Here is a 25,582-nt window from a genome sequence, read left to right as displayed (position 1 = left end):
TTACTTAACACTCTCCATAGCATGTATTCCTCTACCCATTGTGTAGGAGAGTTTATCCAGTGTGTGGTGAATGGTGTCATCAGTGAGGTGGCTGGAGCAGCAGACTCCCACGACCAGACTTGGGTTCAAATACTATTTGAAATGATTTCAAAAAATGTATCTGTGCTTGATTGAGCTTGCCTGGCACAATTGAGCAACAGAAAATCCTGAAAACTGTAAACCTCCTTGTAGGTTTACAGTTTGACACTCCAGGAAGGCTAGAGCAAACACTCAAAGTATTTGAAAGATTTCAAATATAATTTTAACCCATGTTGGACACACTGTATTTCACCGCAATCCCCCATGCTATTCTCCCTCTAGTCTCCCCCTCTTCCCTCTCTTTTCCCTGGGATTCAAATAAAGGAGCCCCATCTGAAATCAAAGCTTGGCAATTCCTCCTTTAAAGAGAAGGGCTCCTGCCTCCTCCCTGCCTCCCCCTAAAGAGAGGGGCTCCTGCCTTTGTGACACAGGAAGAAGTGGTTTCCACAACAACCTTGTAGTACAATCTGGAATCAAAGAAGAGTGAGAGAGGACAGGAAAAGATAGGTGCTTTGTGCTTCTCAAACAACATCAACAGTCCGAGGCAAAATGTTGTTGTTTGAGAGGTTTAATTGAGATGTTTTTCAAGAAATCTGAGGTAGATTTTCTGGTAAATGAAAATTCCTGTTTCTTACGTTTCTCATGAGATTCCAATGGTGAATTTGTTTGTACTTTAAGAAACAGGTCATGCCTTTTTTTGCAACTTTTTCAAATCAAATGGAAACAGTGTCACTCAGAGTTACCTCTGTACCAAAGGCCAGAGTGTCCTCTTGAATGACTAAAATGTCAAAATAGGCCAGACGCAAATCCAGATTTACGTCTGATGTATGTCTGTCCTACGCTCTGAAAGCCTATAAGCCCAAGCGTTAAAGAGTTAAAGCTAGTGGCCAAGGGTTAAGGTATTTTAGTCCTGCCTGTGGACAACGGGTAAGGATATGTAGCCTTTGTTCACAATTGTCTAATAAACATCCATAAACATAATAGCTCTTTAATCTGACCTCGTTCAATGATGCATGTGACTTATGTAAAACAGAATCTCGGACTCAACGCATGGTGGTCCTCAAGCTTTTGACAGTGATCCGGTGGCACCTGGATAGGAAAAGGTTGGGAACGGCTGTGCTAGTGAACAGTGAAAACAGATTCGCAGTAAATCTCTCAGCCCATACCCACCTCCTCTCTAATTCAACCCCTATCCTCCTCCTCTACCTCCTCCTCCTCTCTCGCTACTGCTTATGTAGAGTTTAGTCTGATTAGACGGCATCTCTCGCTCTTTCTGCATCTCTCTCCTTCAGCAGTAGGATCCTCTGTAATGGGAGTTTTAAACAGTGGAGCATGATAATGAATGTAACAGAGAGTGATGTCCTCCGAGTAATGGGAGTTTTAAACAGTGGAGCATGATAATGAATGTAACAGAGAGTGATGTCCTTCGAGTAATGGGAGTTTTAAACAGTGGAGCATGATAATGAATGTAACAGAGAGTGATGTCCTCCGAGTAATGGGAGTTTTAAACAGTGGAGCATGATAATGAATGTAACAGAGAGTGATGTCCTTCGAGTAATGGGAGTTTTAAACAGTGGAGCATGATAATGAATGTAACAGAGAGTGATGTCCTCAGAGTAATGGGAGTTTTAAACAGTGGAGCATGATAATGAATGTAACAGAGAGTGATGTCCTCAGAGTAATGGGAGTTTTAAACAGTAGAGCATGATAATGAATGTAACAGAGAGTGATGTCCTCAGAGTAATGGGAGTTTTAAACAGTAGAGCATGATAATGAATGTAACAGAGAGTGATGTCCTCAGAGTAATGGGAGTTTTAAACAGTGGAGCATGATAATGAATGTAACAGAGAGTGATGTCCTCAGAGTAATGGGAGTTTTAAACAGTAGAGCATGATAATGAATGTAACAGAGAGTGATGTCCTCAGAGTAATGGGAGTTTTAAACAGTAGAGCATGATAACATTTAACATTTACATTTAAGTCATTTAGACGCTCTTATCCAGAGATGTCCTACAAATTGCTGACATCCAGTGGAACAGTCACTTTACAATAGTGCATCTAAAACTTTAGTGAGAGGGATTACTTATCCTATCCTAGATTCCTTAAAGAGGTGGGGTTTCAGGTGTCTCCGGAAGGTGGTGATTGACTCCGCTGTCCTGGCGTATATGAGGAGTTTGTTCCACCATTGGGGGCCAGGGCAGCGAACAGTTTTGACTGGGCTGAGCGGGAGCTGTACTTCCTCAGTGGTAGGGAGGCGAGCAGGCCAGAAGTGGATGAACGCAGTGCCCTTGTTTGGGTGTAGGGCCTGATCAGAGCCTGGAGGTGATAATGAATGTAACAGAGAAAGATGTCCTCAGAGCTTGGTGATGGCCCAAATGGCCCCCTATTCCCTTTAGATAGTGCAATACTTTAGACCAGGGTCCATTACTCACTCGAGGTAAACATCTTAGTGTATATAGGATGACTGAGTGAAGGAGGACCTGCCTGCCGGCTGGTGTGTGTGTGTCTGTGAGAGAGAGAGAGAGAGAGAGAGAGAGAGAGAGAGAGAGAGAGAGAGAGAGAGAGAGAGAGAGAGAGAGAGAGAGAGTGGAGTGACCCGTCGGGCATCCTGGCCCCCAGCTCCTCCAGGGTGACCAAATAAGGACCGTCTGCTGTGTGTGGAGACAAGAGACAAGGACAGAGAGAGATCGAGAGAGAGAGTCTGTGTGGGAGACAAGGGCATAGAGTTGGCAGTGGCACAACTCAGGTCAGCCGCCTATATTAATCGGCCTCCCTCACAGAGTTCTCCTGTCCATTACAACAATATCATGATGACGGCTTCACGCTGACACACCTTGGTATCAACAATACAGCTAGAGTGACATGGGAGAATAGGTGAATTAACTCAATCTCATTTATTTTCTATTAACATGACCGTCCCTCTATAATGATCACAGTGTGGTTCCATTTACAGTGCAGATCGAAACGTTTTCAGTTCTCTTTACTTTTTCCACATTTTGTTACTTTACAGCCTTATTGTAAAATTGATAAAAAAATATATATTCGTCATCAATCTACACACAATACCACATAATGACAAAGCAAAACAGGTTTTAAGATATTGTTGCAAACGAAGTATTCAGACCCTTTACTCAGTACTTTGTTGAAACAGCGATTACACCCTCAAGGGTTCTTGGGTATGACACTGCAAGCTTGGCACACCTGGATTGTTTTTTGTTCGGGGGGAGGTTCTCCCATTCTTCTCTGCAGATCCTCTCAAGCTCTGTCAGGTTGGATGGGGAGCATGGCTGTCCTCCTATGTTCAGGTCTCTCCAGAGATGTTAGATCGGTTTCAAACCTTGGTTCTGGCTGGCCACTAAAGGACATTCAGAGACTTGTCCCGAAGCCACTCCTGTGTTTGTCTTGGCTATGTGCTTAGGGTTGTTGTCCTGTTGGAAGGTGAACCTTCTCCCCAGTCTGAGGTCCTGAGAGGTCTGGAGCAGGTTTTCATCAAGGATCTCTCTATACTTTGCTCCTTTCATCTTTTCCTCGATCCTGACTGGTCTCCCAGTCCCTGCCACTGAAAAATATCCCCACAGCATGATGCTGACACCACCATGCTTCACTGTAAGGATGGTGCCAGGTTTCCTCCAGTCGTGACACTTAGAATTCAGGCCAAAGAGTTCAATCTTGGTTTCTTCAAACCAGAAAATCTTGTTTCTCATGGTTGGAGAGTCCTTAAGGTGCCTTTTGGAAAACTCCAAGCCGGCTGTCATGTGCCTTTTAGACTGCTCCCGAGTGGCGCAGTGGTCTAAGGCACTGCATCTCAGTGCTAGAGGTGTCACTAGAGACACCCTGGTTCAATTACAAGCTGTATCACAACCGGCTGTGATTGGGTGGCGCACAATTGTCCCAGCGTCGTCCGGGTTTGGCTGGTGTAGGCCGTCATTGTAAATAAGAATTTGTTCTTAACTGACTTGCATAGTTAAATAAAAGTTACATAAAAAAAGATATATATAATAATTACTGAGGAGTGGTTAACGTCTGGCCACTCCACCATAAAGACCTAATTGGTGGAGTGCTGCAGAGATGGTTGTCCTTCTAGAAGGTTCTCCTATCTCCACAGAGGAACTCTGGAGCTCTGTCAGAGTGACCATCAGGTTCTTGGTCACCTATCTGACCAAGGCCCTTCTCCCACGATTGAGCAGTTTGGCCGTGCTACCTGCTCTAGGAAGAATGTTGGTGGTTCCAAAATTCGTCCATTTTAGAATGATGGAGGCCACTGTGTTCTTAGGGACTTTCAATGCTGCAAAACATTTCTGGTACCCTTCCCCAGATCTGTGCCTCTACAAAAACCTGTCTCGGAGCTCTACATACAATTCCGTTGACTTCATGGCTTGGTTTTTCCTCTGACATGCACTGTCAACGGTGGGACCTAATATAGACAGGTGTGTGCCTTTCCAAATCATGTCCAGTCAATTAAATTTACCACAGGTGGACTCCAATTAAGTTGTTTGAAGCATCTCAAAGATGATCAATGGAAACAGGATGCACCTGAGCTCAATTTCGAGTCTCATAGCAAAGGGTCTGAATATTTATTTATGTTTTGTTTTTATATGAATTTGCTACAATTTCTAAAAACCTGTTTTCGCTTTGTCATTATGGGACATTGTGTGTAGATTGATGAGGAAAAACAAAAATCAATTTTATAATAAGGCTGTAACGTAACAAAATGTAGAAAAGGTGAAGGGGTCTGAATACTTTCTGAATGCACTGTACATAGATAAAGAGTCTAATCTAAAGTTACTCTGGAACTGGCAACAGAGGACATTAGCTACGTTTGGTTTTTAGTCTGGTGTATACTTTTAAAAAAAAGTGTCTAGTGACTGCTTATCCGTTGGCTGGGAATGAGGAGGAATATGGGAAACCAATTTAGTCAACTAACCTCTAGCTCAGCAGATTGACCCTGGGCAGCGGTTAAAGATTAACTGAGATGTTTTTCTAGGGCCTCTTTGAAGTGTTCTTACTTCAACTCCTGCCTATCTTAATTACTGAGAAAGAAAACGTTATGGAGGGAAATTGACCTCTGGCTACTTGCACCAACACACCTCTATGCTGCCTGACACAAGCACCAGTGGTGTGGTTATTTTTGGCTTCCCAAACCTGATGATGACTCTCTCATATGATAAAGAATGTATTCACGGAGTCATGAAGTATGAATGTAAAAAGTATGTTTCTGAAGGCATTGCACATATTTGGATATTGCCCTCTCCACGTTGGCTACTAATTCCTGATCCCAAACAGGTCTTCTTTAAAGTGCATAATGTAGAAAGCCTAGCTTGATGTGAATGTTTATGTCTCCAGCGTAATGTAAATGGTTAGACATCATGCCACCATGTAATGTTCACAATGAGACGTATGACCGGGGCACAGGCAGACTGGTGTGGTATTATACCTATACATGGTCTCAGGACGTCCCTGTGGGTAACTGACACTGAAGTCAAACTGTGCATCCCAAATTGTACCTCTGTTCCCTTAATAGTGCACTACAAAAGTAAACTCAGCAAAAAAAGAAATGGCCCTTTTTCAGGACCCTGTCTTTCAAAGATAAATCGTAAAAACCAAATAACTTCACAGATCTTCATTGCAAAGATTTAAACACTGTTTCCCATGCTTGTTCAATGAACCATAAACAAATAATGAACATGCACATGTGGAACGGTCGTTAAGAGACTAACAGCTTACAGACGTTAGTCAATTAAGGTCATAGTGTAACGGTATTCGTCGTCTGAAGAAGAGGAATCATCGGACCAAAGCGCACCGTGGTAAGTGTTCATACTTTTATTATTAAAACTGAACACTATAACAAAATAACAAAGGGAATCACCGAAACAGTCCTGAAAGGTGCAAAACACTAAACAGAAATTAACTACCCACAAAAACCATGTGGGGAAAAGCTACCTAAATATGGTTCCCAATCAGAGACAACAATAGACAACTGAAAACCATACCCGGCCAAAACAAAGAAATACAAAAACATAGAAAAAGGAACATAGAATGCCCACCCAAATCACACCCTGACCAAACCAAAATAGAGACATAAAAAGCTCTAAGGTCAGGGCGTGACACATAGTAATGAAAACTTAGGACACTATGAGGCCTTTCTACTGACTCTGAAAAACACCAAAATAAAGATGCCCAGGGACCCTGCTCATCTGTGTGAACGTGCCTTAGGCATGCTGTAAGGAGGCATGAGGACTGCAGATGTGTCCAGGGCAATAAATTGCAATGTCCGTACTGTGAGACACCTAAACAGAGCTACAGGGAGCCATGACGGACAGCTGATCGTCCTCGCAGTGGCAGACCACATGTAACAACACCTGCACAGAATTGGTACATCTGAACACCTGGGACAGGTACAGGATGGCAACAACAACTGCCTGAATTACACCAGGAACGTACAATCCCTCCATCAGTGCTCAGACTGTTCGCAATAGGCTGAGAGAGGCTGGATTGAGGGCTTGTAGGCCTGTTGTAAGGCAGGTCCTTACCAGACATCACCGGCAACAACGTTGCCTATGGGCACAAACCCACCGTCGCTGAACCAGATAGGATTGGCAAAATATGCTCTTCACTGACGAGTCGCGGTTTTGTCTCACCAGGGGTGATGGTTGGATTCGCGTTTATCGTCGAAGGAATGAGCGTTACGCCTGTACTCTGGAGCGGGATCGATTTGGAGGTGGAGGGTCCGTCATGGTCTGGGGCGGTGTGTCACAGCATCATCGGACTGAGCTTGTTGTCGTTGCAGGCAATCTCAATGCTGTGCCTTACAGGGAAGACATCCTCCTCCCTCATGTGGTACCCTTCCTGCAGGCTCATCCTGACATTACCCTCCAGCATGACAATGCCACCAGCAATACTGCTCATTCTGTGCATGATTTCCTGCAAGACAGGAATGTCAGTGTTCTGCCATGGCCAATGAAAAGCCCAGATCTCAATCCCATTGAGCACATCTGGGACCTGTTGGATCGGAGGGTGAGGGCTAGGGCCATTCCACCCAGAAATGTCCGGGAACTTGCAGGTGCCTTGGTGGAAGAGTGGGGTAACATCTCACAGCAAGAACTGTCAAATCTGGTGCAGTCAATGAGGAGGACTTAATGCAGCTGGTGGCCACCTCAGATACTGACTGTTACTTTTGATTTTGACCCCCCCCCCTTTGTTCAGGGACACATTATTCCTATTTATGTTAGTTAAATGTCTGTGGAACTTGTTCAGTTTATGTCTCAGTTGTTGAATCTTGTTATGTTCATACAAATATTTACAAGTTAAGTTTGCTGAAAATAAACCCAGTTGACAGTGAGAGGATGTTTATTTTTTTGCTGAGTTTAGTACACTATAGGGAACCCAAAGCCTTTAATGTTACTATTCATCTCCTCTCATCTCAGATGTGTATCAAGCTAACATTAACAATGTTGTGTAAACATAGAGACAATGCCAAGCTTTCCACAACAAGATCCTAACTTTAATCCAGCATACCCAGGAAGTTAGGAAGATCCGTCTTCTCTTAATGTCATTTTAGTTGGTTAGAAGTCTCTTACGACAGCTGTGCGTGGTTATTAGCGTAGTTCTGTAACTCTAAGGGTTGTTGACGGAGTTCTGGAAGGAAACAAGGAGCATGTAGCAGAGTTTCTGTGGTTGTCTATGACTGCTGTGGTGGGGTAGAGCGGGTGATTCATGTGGTAGGGATAAAGCCAGTAGCCTTCACAACTCTCCTGAGTTCTGGAAGGAAATGAGGACCTTGTGGAAGTTTTCCATAAAGAGATGGGTGGGAGATCTGTGGTGGGAGAGGGCCAGGTGATTAAGACCAGTAGACTTCACGACTCAGAGATCACACACACTGTGCTGTGGCATGGGTCTAGCTGTTCCCTCTAAACCCTAGTACAAGGTAGAGAGATACACACACACACACACACACACACACACACACACACACACACACACACACACACACACACACACACACACACACACACACACACACACACACACACACACACACACACACACACACACACACACACACACACACACACACCTCTGTTCCAGCAGAGTCAAACAGAACACACACAGGGGCAAAGCTCTTTTCGCTCCAGCAGACATCCTACCTGCAGGAGTTATTAAAGTAGAGAGAGATTAGACCCAACTCCCAGTATGGCCTTAACCCCTGAGAATGGACAGGCTCGGGAAACATGGGTCCGGTGGCAGGGATGTAGTTGCTTGGTTTATGTTCATATACAGTTGATGTCGACAGTTTACATACACTTAGGTTGGGATCATTAAAACAAATGACTTGTTAACGAACTATAGTTTTGGCAAGTCGGTTAGAACGTCTACTTTCTGCATGACACAAGTAATTTTTCCAGAAATTGTTTACAGACAGATTATGTCACTTATTATTCATTGTATCACAATTCCAGTGGATCAGAAGTTCACGTACACTATGTTGACTGTGCCTTTAAACAGCTTGGAAAATTCCAGAAAATGATGTCATGGCTTTAGAAGCTTCTGATGGGCTAATTGACATCATTTGAGTGAATTGGAGGTGTACCTGTGGATATATTTCAGGGCCTACCTTCAAACGGAGTGCCTCTTTGCTTGACATCATGGAAAATCAAAAGAAATCAGCCAAGACCTCTGACATTTTTTTTGTAGACTTCCACAAGTCTGGTTCATCCTTGGGAGCAATTTCCAAATGCCTGAAGGTACCACATTCATCTGTACAAACAATAGTACACAAGTATAAACACCATGGGACCACGTAGCCGTCATACCGCTCAGGAAGGAGACGCGTTCTTTCTCCTAGAGATGAACGTGCTTTGGTGCAAAAAGTGCAAATCAATCCCAGAACAACAACAAAGGACCTTGTGAAGATGCTGGAGGAAACAGGTACAAAGGTATCTATATCGACATAACCTGAAAGGCCACTCAGCAAGGAAGAAGCCACTGCTTCAAAACTGCCTTAAAAAAGCCAGACTACGGTTTGCAACTGCACATGGGGACAAAGATCGTACTTTTTGGAGAAATGTCCTCTGGTCTGATGAAACAAAAATTGAACTGTTTGGCCACAATGACCAACGTTATGTTTGGAGGAAAAAGGGGGACGCTTGCAAGCCGAAGAACATCATCCCAACCGTGAAGCACAGGGGTGGCAGCATCATGTTGGGTGCTTTGCTGCAGGAGGGACTTGTGCACTTCACAAAATAGATGGCATCATGCGGCAGGAAATTATGTGGATATATTGAAGCAACATCTCAGGACATCAGTCAGGAAGTTAAAGCTTGGTCGCAAATGGGTCTTCAAAATGGACAATGACCTCCAAGCATACTTCCAAAGTTGTGGCAAATGGCTTAAGGACAACACAGTCAAGGTATTGGAGTGGCCATCAGAAAGCCCTGACCTCAATCCCATAGACAATTTGTGGGCAGAACTGAAAACGTGTGTGCGAGCAAGGAGGCCTACAAACCTGACTCAGTTACACCAGCTCTGTCAGGAGGAATGGGCCAAAATTCACCCAACTTATTGTGTGAAGCTTGTGGAAGGCTATGCGAAACGTTTGACCCAAGTTAAACAATTTAAATGCAATGCTGCCAAATACTAATTGAGTGTATGTAAACTTCTGACCCACTGGGAATGTGATGAAAGAAATAAAAGCAGAAATAAATCATTCTCTCTACTATTATTCTGACATTTCACATTCTTAAAATAAAGTGGTGATCCTAACTGACCTAAAACAGGTCATTTTTACTAGGATTAAATGTCAGGAATTGTGAAAAACAGAGTTTACATGTACTTGGCTAAGGTGTATGTAAACTTCCGAATTCAACTGTAGTACCGAACCATTAGCAGCTGTCACTGGGTTGTAATTCTAGGATACCCCTGTTTTCTCTGTTCTCTTTCATCTAGAACCGTGTAGACGGAACCCATTACCATGGAAACAATCAGACTTTGAGGATCAGCCAGAAAACCGTCAGCCCTTGAGTTAGTTCAGCCGTATCCTCATCATCTCCACTTTATTTAGCTCTACCTTCGTCATCTTCACTTTGTTAACCTTCATCTTCTCTGTTAGTTTAGCCGTATCTTTGTCATTTTCACGTTATTCTCTCTGTTCAGAAGAAGACAGGTTCAGGCAGCAGTTGGTTCATTGGTTCATGATAAAGTCATGAGATGTTTTCATCTGCCACAGTCTTCTTGACAGAATCAGATCTGATGAGTTTTGTCTCCTCTCCTCCAGTTCTCTCTCTTTGTCCTTTTGACCATGTTGTGGTTCAGTATAGTTTACTCCATGGTTTAGTCAGTGACGTCTGAGTTGGTTCATGATACAGTTATGTTTTCTTCCGCAGAGTCTTCTTGACAGAACCAGGATGAGTTAATAAGTGTCTAATGAGTTTAGTTGTGAACAAAGAACTACAGGTTCTTCTTCTTCTCTCTTCTTCTTCTGACCTCTACTGTGTGTTTATTCTGCTGGACCTGGTATGACACACACACACACACACGTACACACACAATAAAACAATAACACCCTTGTGAATGTGTAGGTTTCACTCTCTTGAAAAATAAAAGGCTACATAGCAGAGAGGTCGACTGGTCATGACAGATTTCCTGACCATGACAACTGGAGAGGGGAAGGGCAGAATGGAGGAGAGGAGAGAGAGGGAGAGAGAGAGAGAGAGAGAGAGAGAGGGAGAGAGAGAGAGAGAGAGAGAGAGAGGGAGAGAGAGAGGGGGAGGGTAGGCTCAGTGGGGGAGGGCAGAATGGAGGAGTGGAGAGAGAGGGAGAGAGAGAGAGAGAGAGAGAGAGGCTCAGAGGGGGGAGAGGAGGAGAGAGAGAGAGAGAGAGAGAGAGAGAGAGAGGGGAGAGAGGCTCAGAGAGAGAGAGAGAGAGAGAGAGAGAGAGAGAGAGAGAGAGAGAGAGAGAGAGAGAGAGAGAGAGAGAGAGAGAGAGAGAGAGGGGAGGGTAGGCTCAGTGGGGGAGGGCAGAATGGAGGAGTGGAGAGAGAGAGAGAGAGAGAGAGAGAGAGAGAGAGAGAGAGAGAGAGAGAGAGAGAGAGAGAGAGAGAGAGAGAGAGAGAGAGAGAGAGGGGAGGGCAGGCTCAGTGGGGGAGGGCAGAATGGAGGAGTGGAGAGAGAGGGAGAGAGAGGGAGAGAGAGAGAGAGAGGGGGAGGGTAGGCTCAGTGGGGGGAGGGCAGAATGGAGGAGTGGAGAGGAGAGAGAGAGAGAGGGAGGGGAGGCTCAGTGGGGGGGCAGGGCAGAATGGAGGAGAGAGAGAGGGAGAGAGAGAGAGAGAGAGAGAGAGAGAGGCTCAGAGGGAGAGAGAGAGAGAGAATGGAGGAGAGAGAGAGAGAGAGAGAGAGAGAGAGAGAGAGAGAGAGAGAGAGAGAGAGAGAGAGAGAGAGAGTAGGCTTAGTGGGAGTGGGGGGAGGGCAGATTGGAGGAGTGGAGAGGAGAGAGAGAGGGAGGGTAGGCTCAGTGGGGGGAGGGCAGAATGGAGAGAGAGAGAGAGAGAGAGAAATGGCCTCAGTAGTGGTGCCAACCCCAAACGGACTCTGTAAACCCAGAACAGTACCCTCAGAATGTGTACCAAATGCACCTTATTCCCTATATAGTGCACTTATTTTGATCAGGGCCCATAGGGACTGCTGCTGGTTTTCTGTTCGACCTAATAATGAATTCCACCCACCTGGTGTCCCAGGCCTAATTCAGTCCCTGATTAGAGGGGAAGAATAGAAAAAAAGCAGTGGAACTGGCTTCAATGTCCAAATGAGAATTTGAGGAATATAGGGGATAGGGTGCCATTCGGGACTCAGGTTGAGACCCTCCTTGTGGTCTCTCTTTCATTCTTTCATTCCTCCCACCTCACATCTGCCAGCTGTCCAGCTGTAGTGTAGAAACACCTGGGTCTGTCTCCATCTTCACCCCTCCGTTTTCTTTTCTCTCTTCATCCTTCCTCTCCCTGAATTCCTCCATCTCCCTCCTCTCCATTTTCTCCCTTCATTCACTCCATTCCCGTCATCCCTCATTTCACACTCTACTGTTTAGGCTGAGGGGCTTGGAGCCACTGTTATAACCCTGCTGTTAATGGCAATAGTATGTGTGTGTGTGTATGTGTGTGCTTGAATGCATGCACGTTCATGCCCATGTGTGTGTGTGTGTGTAAGCGCCTACGTGCTATGACTTGTCATTTTGTGTGTGTTTGATGTCTGTGTGTGGTGTCGCTCTCTCTGTGGTCGATACGGTAACAGGCGGTGCTGTCCTCCAGGAATACAGAGCTTTGAATTCCACTTCAAACAGGACTGATAAAACAGCCCTGACACACACACACACACACACACACACACACACACACACACACACACACACACACACACACACACACACACACACACACACACACACACACACACACACACACACACACACACACACACACACACACACACACACACACACACACACACACACACACACACACACACACACACACACAGACTAACCTTTATCTCTTAATTACAATGAAGCCGATTAGACCTTCTTCTGCACTGATACCTCCCACTGAATATCCTGGCAGGGAGGTTGTGTGTGGGCGCATGCATGAGCGTGTGTTTGTACTGATACTGATGCCTCCCAACGAATATAGGCAGGCAGCCTAGCTGTCCTACAGGCACCCATAAAACCGCCAGGTAATTATTCTAATGACAAGATGTTGAGATAGGAAGATGTCCTGAAAACAAACAGCTTTTCCGTTATAAATGTTTTGAAGTGCAAATAATGAGTTCAGAAACTCATACGCTACCGTTGTCTTTGCTGAATGAATTCTCTCTCATGTCGATCTTCATTTTTGTTGTTGTTGACTGTTGTTGTTTACAAACACAAACATCTGCACAGAACAACACTAGCACCTGATATAATGTAATCTGTGGATTCTAATAACGTTTTCCAAATGTGTGTGTGTGTGGGGGGGGGGGGGGTGTGTTCCTGTACTCACTGTACTGTCATTCACTTGTCTGCTAAGTGGCACATAAGACACATTATCAAGTGATCCTTTCTGAGACTACTGATTCTATGTGTGTGTGTTTAGGAGGCAACAGGCTGAAGAACCAGGTGTTCAGGCTGAACTGGGCCTGGGTCTCCCTGGAGAAGGAGTACTATGTGGTGGATGAGGAGGCCAAGTACCTGGAGGTGGTCCTCAAACGACGAGGATACCTGGGAGAGACATCCTTCGTCAGTGAGTCAAACTACCTTTTTTATACACATCCTTATACACATTGATCCCAAATGGCAGTCTATTTCCATCAGAGTCAGGACATCCATAGACATCATCATGACATCCTTGGCTCTATCCTTCCAGGGAAGCTCCACAGCTTTTCAGCCTTTCATGTTCATGTAGCAGATGGCTGAGTTAGCCAACTGTCACTCCTGGTCCAATTCACACATTTTCTAAAGGAAAGGGATGTTAATGGATGTCCTGACAAAAGTAGCGCACTCTATATGCCATTTGGGACATAGCCTTGGAGAACAAATAGAAGAGTGCCATTTGGGACATAGCCTTGGAGAACAAATAGAAGACTGCCATTTGGGATGCACACCAAAAATAGCGGGGGGTCAATTTCTTGACTCAGACAGAGCAGGGGAGGGACAGACAACCTCAGGGTCATAGAGGTCACAACCTTTCTTCCCTGACCCCTCTTCTCAGGGCAGGATTTACCATTTTAGCCAACCCTCCTGGGGACAGCAAGGACTCATGGGAGAGGTTACGCAGAGTTGGTGGTCGTCAGAAAGACGCCCGCTGTCGCCGAGTTAGACGCCTCACTCTGTGAATATTCCTTAAATGTTATTGTCCTGGACTGAAGTAAACACACTGCAACAAAAGATGGGACAGTAAACCTTAGTTTTATAACACAACGTTTATACACAGGGTTTAAAACAATAGTAAACCTTAGTTTTATAACACAACGTTTATACACAGGGTTTGTAACAACAGTAAACCTTAGTTTTATAACACAACGTTTATACACAGGGTTTGTAACAACAGTAAACCTTCGTTTTATAACACAACGTTTATACACAGGGTTTATAACAACAGTAAACCTTAGTTTTATAACACAACGTTTATACACAGGGTTTGTAACAACAGTAAACCTTAGTTTTATAACACAACGTTTATACACAGGGTTTATAACAATAGTAAACCTTAGTTTTATAACACAACGTTTATACACAGGGTTTATAACAACAGTAAACCTTCGTTTTATAACACTAATTTTATACACAGGGTTTAAAACAAAGGTTTTATGACTGACTACTACTGGCACCACTGGTATTGTTTTCATTGTTTTTGTCCAGAATCCTAATACGTTCGGGATGTCAATAAAGCTGTGCTAGTTTGAATAGCTGAAGTCTGAGGTCAGATCAGATGGGTCGGGTGTATTCAGTTGTCCCTAGCTTTGTCTCACTGTGTATTTGCTAGTGTTGAGGCTGTGGTGTGTTGTTCCTGTGTGCATCCCAAATGGCCTGAAATATTCTCTATATAGTGCACTACTTTTGACCAGGGCCCATTGTTGGCCACAGGACTCTGGACTAAAGTACAGCACTAATGTAACGACGTTCGTCTGTAGAAGGAGAAGCGGACCAAAATGCAGCGTGGTGGTTACTCATGTTCTTTAATGGAAAATAACGATACATGAAATAACTTAAATCTACAAAACAACAAACGGAACGTGAAACCCTATACAGCCTATCTTGTGACAACAAACACAGAGACAGGAGCAATCACCCACGAAACACTCAAAGAATATGGCTGCCTAAATATGGTTCCCAATCAGAGACAATGAAAATCACCTGCCTCTGATTAAGAACCACCTCAGGCAACCATAGACTTTCCTAGACAACCCTACTCAGCCACAATCCCAATACCTACTAAAACCCCAATACAAAAACACACCACAAAATAAACCCATGTCACACCCTGGCCTGACCAAATAAATAAAGAAAACACAAAATACTAAGACCAAGGCGGCCGCACACCTAAACCCATAGGGGAGGGTCCGGGTGGGTGTCTGTCCACGGTGGCGGCTCCGGCTCGGGACGTGGACCCCACTCCAACCAAGTCTTAGTCCCCCTGTAACGCGTCCTTTGATTGGCACTGAGGGGAAGCCCAGTACTGAGAGGAAGCCCAGTACTGAGAGGAAGCCCAGTACTGAGAGGAAGCCCAGTACCGAGAGGAAGCTCAGGCAGGTAGTAGGCTCTGGCAGATCCTGGCTAGCTGGTGGTTCTGGCAGATCCTGGCTGACTGGCGGATCCTGGCTGATTGGCGGATCTGGAAGAGTCTGGCTGACTGGCAGATCTGGAAGAGTCTGGCTGACTGGCTGACTGGCGGATCCTGGCAGACTGACGTATCTGGCTGCTCCATGCAGACTGGCAGCTCTGGCTGCTCCATGCAGACTGGCGGCTCTGGCTGCTCCATGCAGGCTGGCAGCTCTGGCGGCTCCTTGCAGACTGGCAGCTCCTTGTAGACTGACAGCTCTGTGCAGACTGGCAGCTCTGGCTGCTCCATGCAGACTGACCGCTCAGGCTGCTCCGTGCAGACTGGCAGCTCTGGCTGCTCCATGCAGACTGACCGCTCTGGCTGCTCCATGCAGACTGGCAGCTCTAGCTGCTCCATGCAGGCTGGCAGCCCAGGCTGCTCCATGCAAGCTGGCAGCTCTGGCTGCGCTGAACAGGCAGGAGACTCCAGCAGCGCTGTAGAGGAGGAAGGCTCTGGCAGCGCTGAACAGGAGGGAGACTCCGGAAAAAACTATACAAACTATACATGAAGAAACTACAAAATAAATGTAATGTGAAAACCGAAACAGCCCTATCTGGTGCAGACTTCCAGATCTGCCAGTCATCCAGACTCTTCCAGATCTGCCAGTCATCCAGACTCTTCCAGATCTGCCAGTCATCCAGACTCTTCCAGATCTGCCAGTCTGCACCAGATAGGGCTGTTTCGGTTTTCACATTTAATTTATTTTGTCGTTTCTTCATGTATAGTTTTTTCCTTCATTAAAATATCATGAATCATCATCACGCTGCATTTTGGTCCGACTCTCCTTCTCCACAAGAAAGCCGTTACAACTAAATAGGAAATAGGGTATCAATTGGGAAGCAGCCCTGTGTCTCTGCTTGCTAATTATCTCGCCGTCTCTCAGGGGAGTATGCAGATAATATGACCATTAGACTATCTCAAGGATCTGCCCTCTTCAAGAGATAATTCAAGTTAAGGAACTGTTCTTGAAGAACACAACGAAGAGGGTTCTATCCCCCTTCTAATGGGTTGACTGATTAGCGTTTCTGATTATGACGATAAATAACTCAATTCCATATCGTGGAAACTTCTGAAGCTGTTTTTAAAAAATATTGAAGATATTAATATTTGAGAGTACATTGATATATTTCTCAAACGAACATCATTGCATCAGTGAAATGTTTTGGCTCTCCAGCTGTGTGCTTATAGGAGGTTAGAACAGGAGAAATGTGGGTCTACATCCCAAACGGCACACTATTCCCTAGGTAGTGCACTACTTTTAACCAGAGACCTATGGTAGGCCACTATAGAAGGAATATGGTGTCAATAGGGACACAGAAAACCTCTAGAAGCACACACCGCACACTGGCAGTCCTTTCTGCTCCTCAATGTGTTTAATGGATCTCAAACCTCAAAGGATGAAGGGAGATGGAAAGAGAAAGCCAAGCCTTCAGATGAACCAGACTCACAGGCATCAGATCAGTCTGACAGACCCACAACCCATCTGCCTTGGTACTGAGATGACATGCTGACTGATCTCAGGCCAGTGCTTCACACAGTGAGGAGACAGAGGATATTTGCTCCATCCCAGCCCTGCTTGCAGGCCTGCCAGAGCCAGCCCTGATCTAGAATACATCTCAAATGGCACCCTATTCCCTATATAGCGCACTACTTTCAACTGGATGTCTGGTTCTTTATTGGACGTTGTGAGGCATTCGGTAAAGTTGTGTGCACCAGGGGAGGTGCTAGTATAGCAGTTATGTAGAGCTAGCCTGCTGCTATATAGGCTAAAGCAAAAATGTCATAGTATTTAAACCCAGGCCTGCTGCTAGGCCTCAGAGCTGCTTCTGGGATCAGGGAGCTGTAGTCCTCCTTCTGCTGTGAGAGAGACAGAGCTTGCGTCCCAAATAGCATCCTATTCCCTATATAGTGCACTACTTTTAACCAGAACCCAAATAGGGCTCTGGTAAAAAAGTAGCGCATTATGTAGGGGATAGGGTCTAATTTGGGATTTAGACAGAGTTAGGGAGCCGCTTCTCTGCCTGCTCTTTGAAGACAGGTGATATATATTTCGGCTCTGTTGAGCTCATCCATGTGATCTATGAACACATGTCAGCAAGAACTGTAGCAGCCCCATGAACACGTACAGGGCCCATTTCCCTTCTTGGTGTAGGCATATCAAAGCTCACTTCAAAGAATGAAATGGTAATTTTGGTCCAATTCCCCCAACTCATACATTTCCTCCTCCATCCGTGCACCGTTGAAGCTCTTTAGTGTTATCTTCTCTCTTTCTCTCTCTCTCTCTCTTTTATCTTTATCTAGCTTCTTAATTAATGTGTTTGTTTGTTGTTATTATTATTATTATTAATTAATTAATTAATTAATATTTGTGTTGGTCTATCTCAGAGCGAGCCAGCCAGTGAAGCTAGCTGGTTGTGTAGCTAGCTGGTTGTGTAGCTAGCCGGGTGTGTAGCTAGCCGGGTGTGTAACTAGCTGGTTGTGTAGCTAGCTGGTTGTGTAGCTAGCCGGGTGTGTAGCTAGCCGGGTGTGTAACTAGCTGGTTGTGTAGCTAGCTGGTTGTGTAGCTAGCTGAACAGCAGGAGTCCTGCCATCATCACCAACCCTCAGTGACAGCAAGTCTGATCAAACAGCACAAACTACCACCAGCATGCTGGGCAGGCTAGACTCAGTAGGCTGGGCAGTAACAACAATGTCGATCTACCAATACTTCTACACTACCTGCATAGTTTTAAGTTGATTCTGCTTTACCCACAATATAGCTTAATTGTGTCAAGATAATGTAGCTTGAAAGGAAGCAAAACGATCTCCCAATGTGGCATGGTAGGTAATTGACCTTGGTAAGATTTGATTGATTTATTAAGTAAGTTGACTGAGAACATGTTCTCATTTACAGCAACGACCTGCGGAAAAGTTACAGGGGATGAATGAGCCAATTGTAATCTGGGGAGTATTAGGTGACTGTGATGGTTTGAGGGCCAGATTGGGAATTTTTAGCCAGGACACCGGGGTCAACACCCCTGCTCTTACGATAAGTGCCACGGGATCTGTAATAACCTCAGAGAGTCAGGACACCCGTTTAACATCCCATCCGAAAGACAGCACCCTCCACAGGGCACCCCAATCACTGCCCTGGGGCATTGGGATATTTTTTACACCAGAGGAAAGAGTGCCTCCTACTGGCCCTCCATCACCACTTCCAGCAGCATCTGGTCTCCCATCCAGGAACTGACCAGGACCAAGCCTGCATAGTTTCAGAAGCAACCCAGCACTGGTATGCAGGGTGGTATGCTGCTGGCCTAGGAATATGTATTACAGTGTCCTCTGTGTTCAGTCAGACCACTAGGGGCCAGATCGAGAGTGACGTCCTGATTACCACCCCCTCCTCCTGGTCCACGTCAGGGCCATCTGCTAGTTCACACATCACAACTTCATCTAACACTGACTGCTTCTCTGACCCATCTCTGTCTGGGCTCTGTTATTGACCGGTTCTTATATCTGAATGCTGCCTTCTGATCTTATCTTGTTGAATGCCACATTGTAAGAACAAATGTTTCATGTACAGTACATGTAATCATTTCCTCTTCCTCTATGCCCCCTCTCTCCTCTCCTCCCTCCTTGCCCAGGCATCAGCACCAGAGATGGTACGGCGGAGAAGGATAAGGACTTCCGTGGTAAAGCCCAGAAGCAGGTCCAGTTTAACCCAGGTCAGACCACGGCCACATGGAGGGTGAGGATCCTGCAGGATGGAGTGTACGAGCAGTCTGAGGCCTTCCAGATTGTTCTGTCAGAACCTGTCATGGCTGCCCTGGAGTTCCCTGACACAGCCACTGTGGAGATCCTCGACCCAGCTGATGGTATGTACTTCAGGTCCATGATCCAGAGTAGCTTGTTTTAACAGTCTTAACAGTGTTGTGTTCAAATGACTAATGGTTGATAAGTCATTGCTACAGGTAGGCTCTTCATCAGTCTTAGCAGAGATGATTGGTCTGAGGTTATCTCTATGGGAGAGGCAGGGTTGTATAGTAGGTGGGTAAGAACATCCAGGTCAGTGGATAACAAAACATGGACCTTCATTGTAATCAGAGGGCTGATATAAATACTATGCTGCTAGTCTCTCTTGGCTAAGAGTTGAGGAGAGACTGACTGTATCACTTCCTATTTTTATATGAAACATTCATGTGTTGAAAATCCCATATTGTTTGCATAGTCAACTTACACACAGCTCTGACACACACACTTACCCCACCAGACATGCCACCAGGGGTCTTTTCACAGTCCCCAAATCCAGAACAAATTCAAGAAAGTGTACAGTATTATATAGAGCCATTATTGCATGGAACTCCGTTCCATCTCATATTGCTCAAATAAACAGCAAACCTGGTTTCAAAAAACAGATAAAGCAACACCTCTCAGCACAACGCCTCTCCCCTATTTGACCTAGATATTTTGTGCCAATGTACTGTATTGTTCCTTTACAAAAACAAATGTATGTATTTCTGTCCTTGAGCTGTTCTTGTCTATTAATGTTCTGTATTATGTAATGTTTCATGTTTTGTGTGGACCCCAGGAAGAGTAGCTGCTGCTTTTGCAACAGCTAATAGTGAGAGCTAATAGATCCAAATAAAATACCTTAATACCTTCGTCAGCCTCATTAGTGAAGCTGCTCTCTGTTAGTGAAGCTGCTCTCTGTTAGTGAAGCTGCACTCTGTTAGTGAAGCTGCTCTCTGTTAGTGAAGCTGCACTCTGTTAGTGAAGCTGCTCTCTGTTAGTGAAGCTGCACTCTGTTAGTGAAGCTGCACTCTGTTAGTGAAGCTGCTCTTTGTTAGTGAAGCTGCTCTTTGTTAGTGAAGCTGCTCTTTGTTAGTGAAGCTGCTCTTTGTTAGTGAAGCTGCTCTTTGTTAGTGAAGCTGCTCTTTGTTAGTGAAGCTGCTCTTTGTTAGTGAAGCTGCTCTCTGTTAGTGAAGCTGCACTCTGTTAGTGAAGCTGCTCTCTGTTAGTGAAGCTGCTCTCTGTTAGTGAAGCTGCACTCTGTTAGTGAAGCTGCACTCTGTTAGTGAAGCTGCTCTTTGTTAGTGAGGCTGCTCTCTGTTAGTGAAGCTGCACTCTGTTAGTGAAGCTGCACTCTGTTAGTGAAGCTGCTCATTGTTAGTGAAGCTGCTCTCTGTTAGTGAAGCTGCTCTTCATGAGTGAAGCTGCTCTCTGTTAGTGAAGCTGCTCTCTGTTAGTGAAGCTGCTCTCTGTTAGTGAAGCTGCACTCTGTTAGTGAAGCTGCACTCTGTTAGTGAAGCTGCTCTTTGTTAGTGAGGTTGCTCTCTGTTAGTGAAGCTGCACTCTGTTAGTGAAGCTGCACTCTGTTAGTGAAGCTGCTCTCTGTTAGTGAAGCTGCTCTTCATGAGTGAAGCTGCTCTCTGTTAGTGAAGCTGCTCTCTGTTAGTGAAGCTGCTCTCTGTTAGTGAAGCTGCACTCTGTTAGTGAAGCTGCACTCTGTTAGTGAAGCTGCTCTTTGTTAGTGAAGCTGCTCTCTGTTAGTGAAGCTGCACTCTGTTAGTGAAGCTGCTCTTTGTTAGTGAAGCTGCTCTCTGTTAGTGAAGCTGCTCTCTGTTAGTGAAGCTGCTCCTTGTTAGTGAAGCTGCTCTTTGTTAGTGAAGCTGCTCTCTGTTGGTTAAGCTGCTCTCTGTTAGTGAAGCTGCTCTCTGTTAGTGAAGCTGCTCTCTGTTAGTGAAGCTGCTCTCTGTTAGTGAAGCTGCTCTCTGTTAGTGAAGCTGCTCTCTGTTAGTGAAGCTGCTCTCTGTTAGTGAAGCTGCTCTCTGTTAGTGAAGCTGCTCTCTGTTAGTGAAGCTGCTCCTTGTTAGTGAAGCTGCTCTTTGTTAGTGAAGCTGCTCTCTGTTGGTTAAGCTGCTCTCTGTTAGTGAAGCTGCTCTTTGTTAGTGAAGCTTCTGTTTGTTAGTGAAGCTGCTCTCTGTTAGTGAAGCTGCTCTTTGTTAGTGAAGCTGCTCTGTTAGTGAAGCTGCTCTCTGCCTCTTATCAATCCCTGGCCTGGCTCCAGAGCCTGGGAATTTTGGAACAGTTACCTGAGTTCTGTAACAACAGGTTAGATTTAGGGATCAGTAACACTGTAACAACAGGTTAGATTTAGGGATCAGTAACACTGTAACAACAGGTTAGATTTAGGGATCAGTAACACTGTAACAACAGGTTAGATTTAGGGATCAGTAACACTGTAACAACAGGTTAGATTTAGGGATCAGTAACACTGTAACAACAGGTTAGATTTAGGGATCAGTAACACTGTAACAACAGGTTAGATTTAGGGATCAGTAACACTGTAACAACAGGTTAGATTTAGGGATCAGTAACACTGTAACAACAGGTTAGATTTAGGGATCAGTAACACTGTAACAACAGGTTAGATTTAGGGATCAGTAACACTGTAACAACAGGTTAGATTTAGGGATCAGTAACACTGTAACAACAGGTTAGATTTAGGGATCAGTAACACTGTAACAACAGGTTAGATTTAGGGATCAGTAACACTGTAACAACAGGTTAGATTTAGGGATCAGTAACACTGTAACAACAGGTTTGATTTAGGGATCAGTAACACTGTAACAACAGGTTAGATTTAGGGATCAGTAACACTGTAACAACAGGTTAGATTTAGGGATCAGTAACACTGTAACAATAGTCCATATGGGAAGTTGTTTCCCCCAGAAAGGTAAATTAACACGGTTAAATAAATAAATACAGTTAAATTGGGTATGGAGAATCCCAAGGTTAGGGTCAGACCCAGGGTATGTATGGAGAACACTAGACTGGAGACTTCCCAGGCTTCTCATGTTGTTTACACAACGGTTGTGTCCCAAATGGCACCATATTCCCACAACATAGGGACTAGGGTGATATTAGGGACGTACAGTAGTCAAAGTATCTAAATACAGTTCAGACAAACAAGGTTTTTAAAAACAGCAGCTAAGCCGTTCCTTCCCCTGTGATACTGTAGTTGGAAGTCTGAGGAAGGGAGGTCTTGCATAATGTACATATAAATGATGCCTCTCCTCTACTTCCCCCTCTGGGGTCCCCCTGTGTGAGAGGAGGAATATTCTGTCAACAACTTACATTGGTTAAAATGTACATTTACATACATTTAAGTCATTTAGCAGACGCTCTTATCCAGAGCGACTTACAAATTGGTGCATTCACCTTATGACATCCAGTGGAACAACCACTTTACAATAGTGCATCTAAATATTTTAAGGGGGGGGGGGGTGAGAAGGATTATTTTATCCTATCCTAGGTATTCCTTAAAGAGGTGGGGTTTCAGGTGTCTCCGGAAGGTGGTGATTGACTCCGCTGTCCTGGCGTCGTGAGGGAGTTTGTTCCACCATTGGGGAGCCAGAGCAGCGAACAGTTTTGACTGAGCTGAGCGGGAACTGTACTTCCTCAGTGGTAGGGAGGCGAGCAGGCCAGAGGTGGATGAACGCAGTGCCCTTATTTGGGTGTAGGGCCTGATCAGAGCCTGGAGGTACTGAGGTGCCGTTCCCCTCACAGCTCCGTAGGCAAGCACCATGGTCTTGTAGCGGATGCGAGCTTCAACTGGAAGCCAGTGGAGAGAGCGGAGGAGCGGGGTGACGTGAGAGAACTTGGGAAGGTTGAACACTAGACGGGCTGCGGCGTTCTGGATGAGTTGTAGGGGTTTAATGGCACAGGCAGGGAGCCCAGCCAACAGCGAGTTGCAGTAATCCAGACGGGAGATGACAAGTGCCTGGATTAGGACCTGCTCCGCTTCCTGTGTGAGGCAGGGTCGTACTCTGCGGATGTTGTAGAGCATGAACCTACAGGAACGGGCCACCGCCTTGATGTTAGTTGAGAACGACAGGGTGTTGTCCAGGATCACGCCAAGGTTCTTAGCGCTCTGGGAGGAGGACACAATGGAGTTGTCAACCGTGATGGCGAGATCATGGAACGGGCAGTCCTTCCCCGGGAGGAAGAGCAGCTCCGTCTTGCCGAAGTTCAGCTTGAGGTGGTGATCCGTCATCCACACTGATATGTCTGCCAGACATGCAGAGATGCGATTCGCCACCTGGTCATCAGAAGGGGAAAGGAGAAGATTAATTGTGTGTCGTCTGCATAGCAATGATAGGAGAGACCATGTGAGGCTATGACAGAGCCAAGTGACTTGGTGTATAGCGAGAATAGGAGAGGGCCTAGAACAGAGCCCTGGGGGACACCAGTGGTGAGAGCGCGTGGTGAGGAGACAGATTCTCGCCACGCCACCTGGTAGGAGCGACCTGTCAGGTAGGACGCAATCCAAGCGTGGGCCGCGCCGGAGATGCCCAACTCGGAGAGGGTGGAGAAGAGGATCTGATGGTTCACAGTATCGAAGGCAGCCGATAGGTCTAGAAGGATGAGAGCAGAGGAGAGAGAGTTAGCTTTAGCGGTGTGGAGCGCCTCCGTGATACAGAGAAGAGCAGTCTCAGTTGAATGACTAGTCTTGAAACCTGACTGATTTGGATCAAGAAGGTCATTCTGAGAGAGATAGCGGGAGAGCTGACCAAGGACGGCACGTTCAAGAGTTTTGGAGAGAAAAGAAAGAAGGGATACTGGTCTGTAGTTGTTGACATCGGAGGGATCGAGTGTAGGTTTTTTCAGAAGGGGTGCAACTCTCGCTCTCTTGAAGACGGAAGGGACGTAGCCAGCGGTCAGGGATAAGTTGATGAGCGAGGTGAGGTAAGGGAGAAGGTCTCCGGAAATGGTCTGGAGAAGAGAGGAGGGGATAGGGTCGAGCGGGCAGGTTGTTGGGCGGCCGGCCGTCACAAGACGCGAGATTTCATCTGGAGAGAGAGGGGAGAAAGAGGTCAGAGCACAGGGTAGGGCAGTGTGAGCAGAACCAGCGGTGTTGTTTGACTTAGCAAACAAGGATGTAAAATGTATGGAGGATGGTATTGTTTGTCTCACAAAACACTAGTCCCTCGAGGAAAATTAAGATAACATGCAGCTATCAAGTTAAGTCAAATTGTATTTGCCACATGTGCCAAATACAACAGGTGTTACAGTGAAATCCTTACTTACAAGCCCTTAACCAACAATGCAGTTTTAGGAAAAAATACTTAAACAAAAAAATATATATATATATTTTTTAAAGAAAACATTTATTTTTAGATGGAGAAAAATTTACAAATAAAATAAATGATACACTAATATAAAAATGTAAAACATGTTTTTTATATATATAAGTGTAATGAGTGCATACTGGCGGCAGAGAAGTCAGGCGCAGGAGAACAAAAACTGTGTTACGGCGCAGTTTAATAATAAAAATCACCGTAAACAGAACAATCAATACAATGGGTACAAAACCCGTCGCACACCAGAAATAACGTGCACAAGCACTTAAAATAAACAATTCCAGACAAGGACATGGGGGGAACAGAGGGTTAAATACACAACATGTAATGATGGAATTGAAACCAGGTGTGTGGGAAGACAAGACAAAACAAATGGAAAATGAAAAATGGATCAATGATGGCTAAAAGACCGGCGTCGCTGACCGCCAAATGCCGCCCGAACCAGGAGCGGAACCAATTTCGGCCGGAAGTCGTGATAATAAGAAATTAAAGTAACAAATCATTAAAGAGCAGCAGTAAAATAATAATAGCGAGGCAATATACAAGGGGTACCGGTACAGAGTCAATGTGCGGAGGCACAGGTTAGTCGAGGTAATTGAGGTAATATGTGCATGTAGGTAGAGTTATTAAAGTGACTATGCATAGATAATAAACAGAGAGTAGCAGCAGAGTAAAAGAGGAGGTGGGGGGACAATGCAAATAGTCTGGGTATCCATTTGATTTGTTGTTCAGGAATCTTATGGTTTGGGGGTAGAAGCTATTTGGAAGCCTCTTGGACCTAGACTTGGCGCTCCGGTACCGCTTGCCGTGCGGTAGCAGAGAGAACTACTGTCTATGACTGAGGTGGCTGGAGTCTTTGACAATTTTTAGGGCCTTCCTCTGACACCGCCTGGTATAGAGGTCCTGGATGGCAGGAAGCTTGGTCCCAGTGATGTACTGGGCAGTACGCACTACACTCTGTCGAGCCTTGTGGTCGGAAGCTGAGTAGTTGCCATACAAGGCAGTGATGCAACCAGGATGCTCTCGATGGTGCAGCTGTAATA

General features: G+C 45.3%; 1 protein-coding gene across 1 annotated transcript in view; it reads left to right on the top strand.

Moving 5' to 3' along the window:
- The window catches only part of LOC123992820 (FRAS1-related extracellular matrix protein 2-like), a 133,604-nt gene that overhangs the window by 42,395 nt on the left and 65,627 nt on the right, over positions 1-25,582 (top strand). The window contains exons 5-6 of the mRNA XM_046294361.1: positions 13,192-13,338; positions 19,041-19,271. Of these exons, the coding sequence (XP_046150317.1) occupies positions 13,192-13,338; positions 19,041-19,271 (378 nt within the window). The remainder of the gene's footprint in view (positions 1-13,191; positions 13,339-19,040; positions 19,272-25,582) is intronic.

This window comes from Oncorhynchus gorbuscha, linkage group LG13, assembly GCF_021184085.1.
Source record: "Oncorhynchus gorbuscha isolate QuinsamMale2020 ecotype Even-year linkage group LG13, OgorEven_v1.0, whole genome shotgun sequence".
In the NCBI taxonomy this organism is placed as follows: domain Eukaryota; kingdom Metazoa; phylum Chordata; class Actinopteri; order Salmoniformes; family Salmonidae; genus Oncorhynchus; species Oncorhynchus gorbuscha.
The sequence above is the reverse complement of the archived record's forward strand: the minus strand, read 5'-3'. Positions and strand labels throughout refer to the sequence as shown.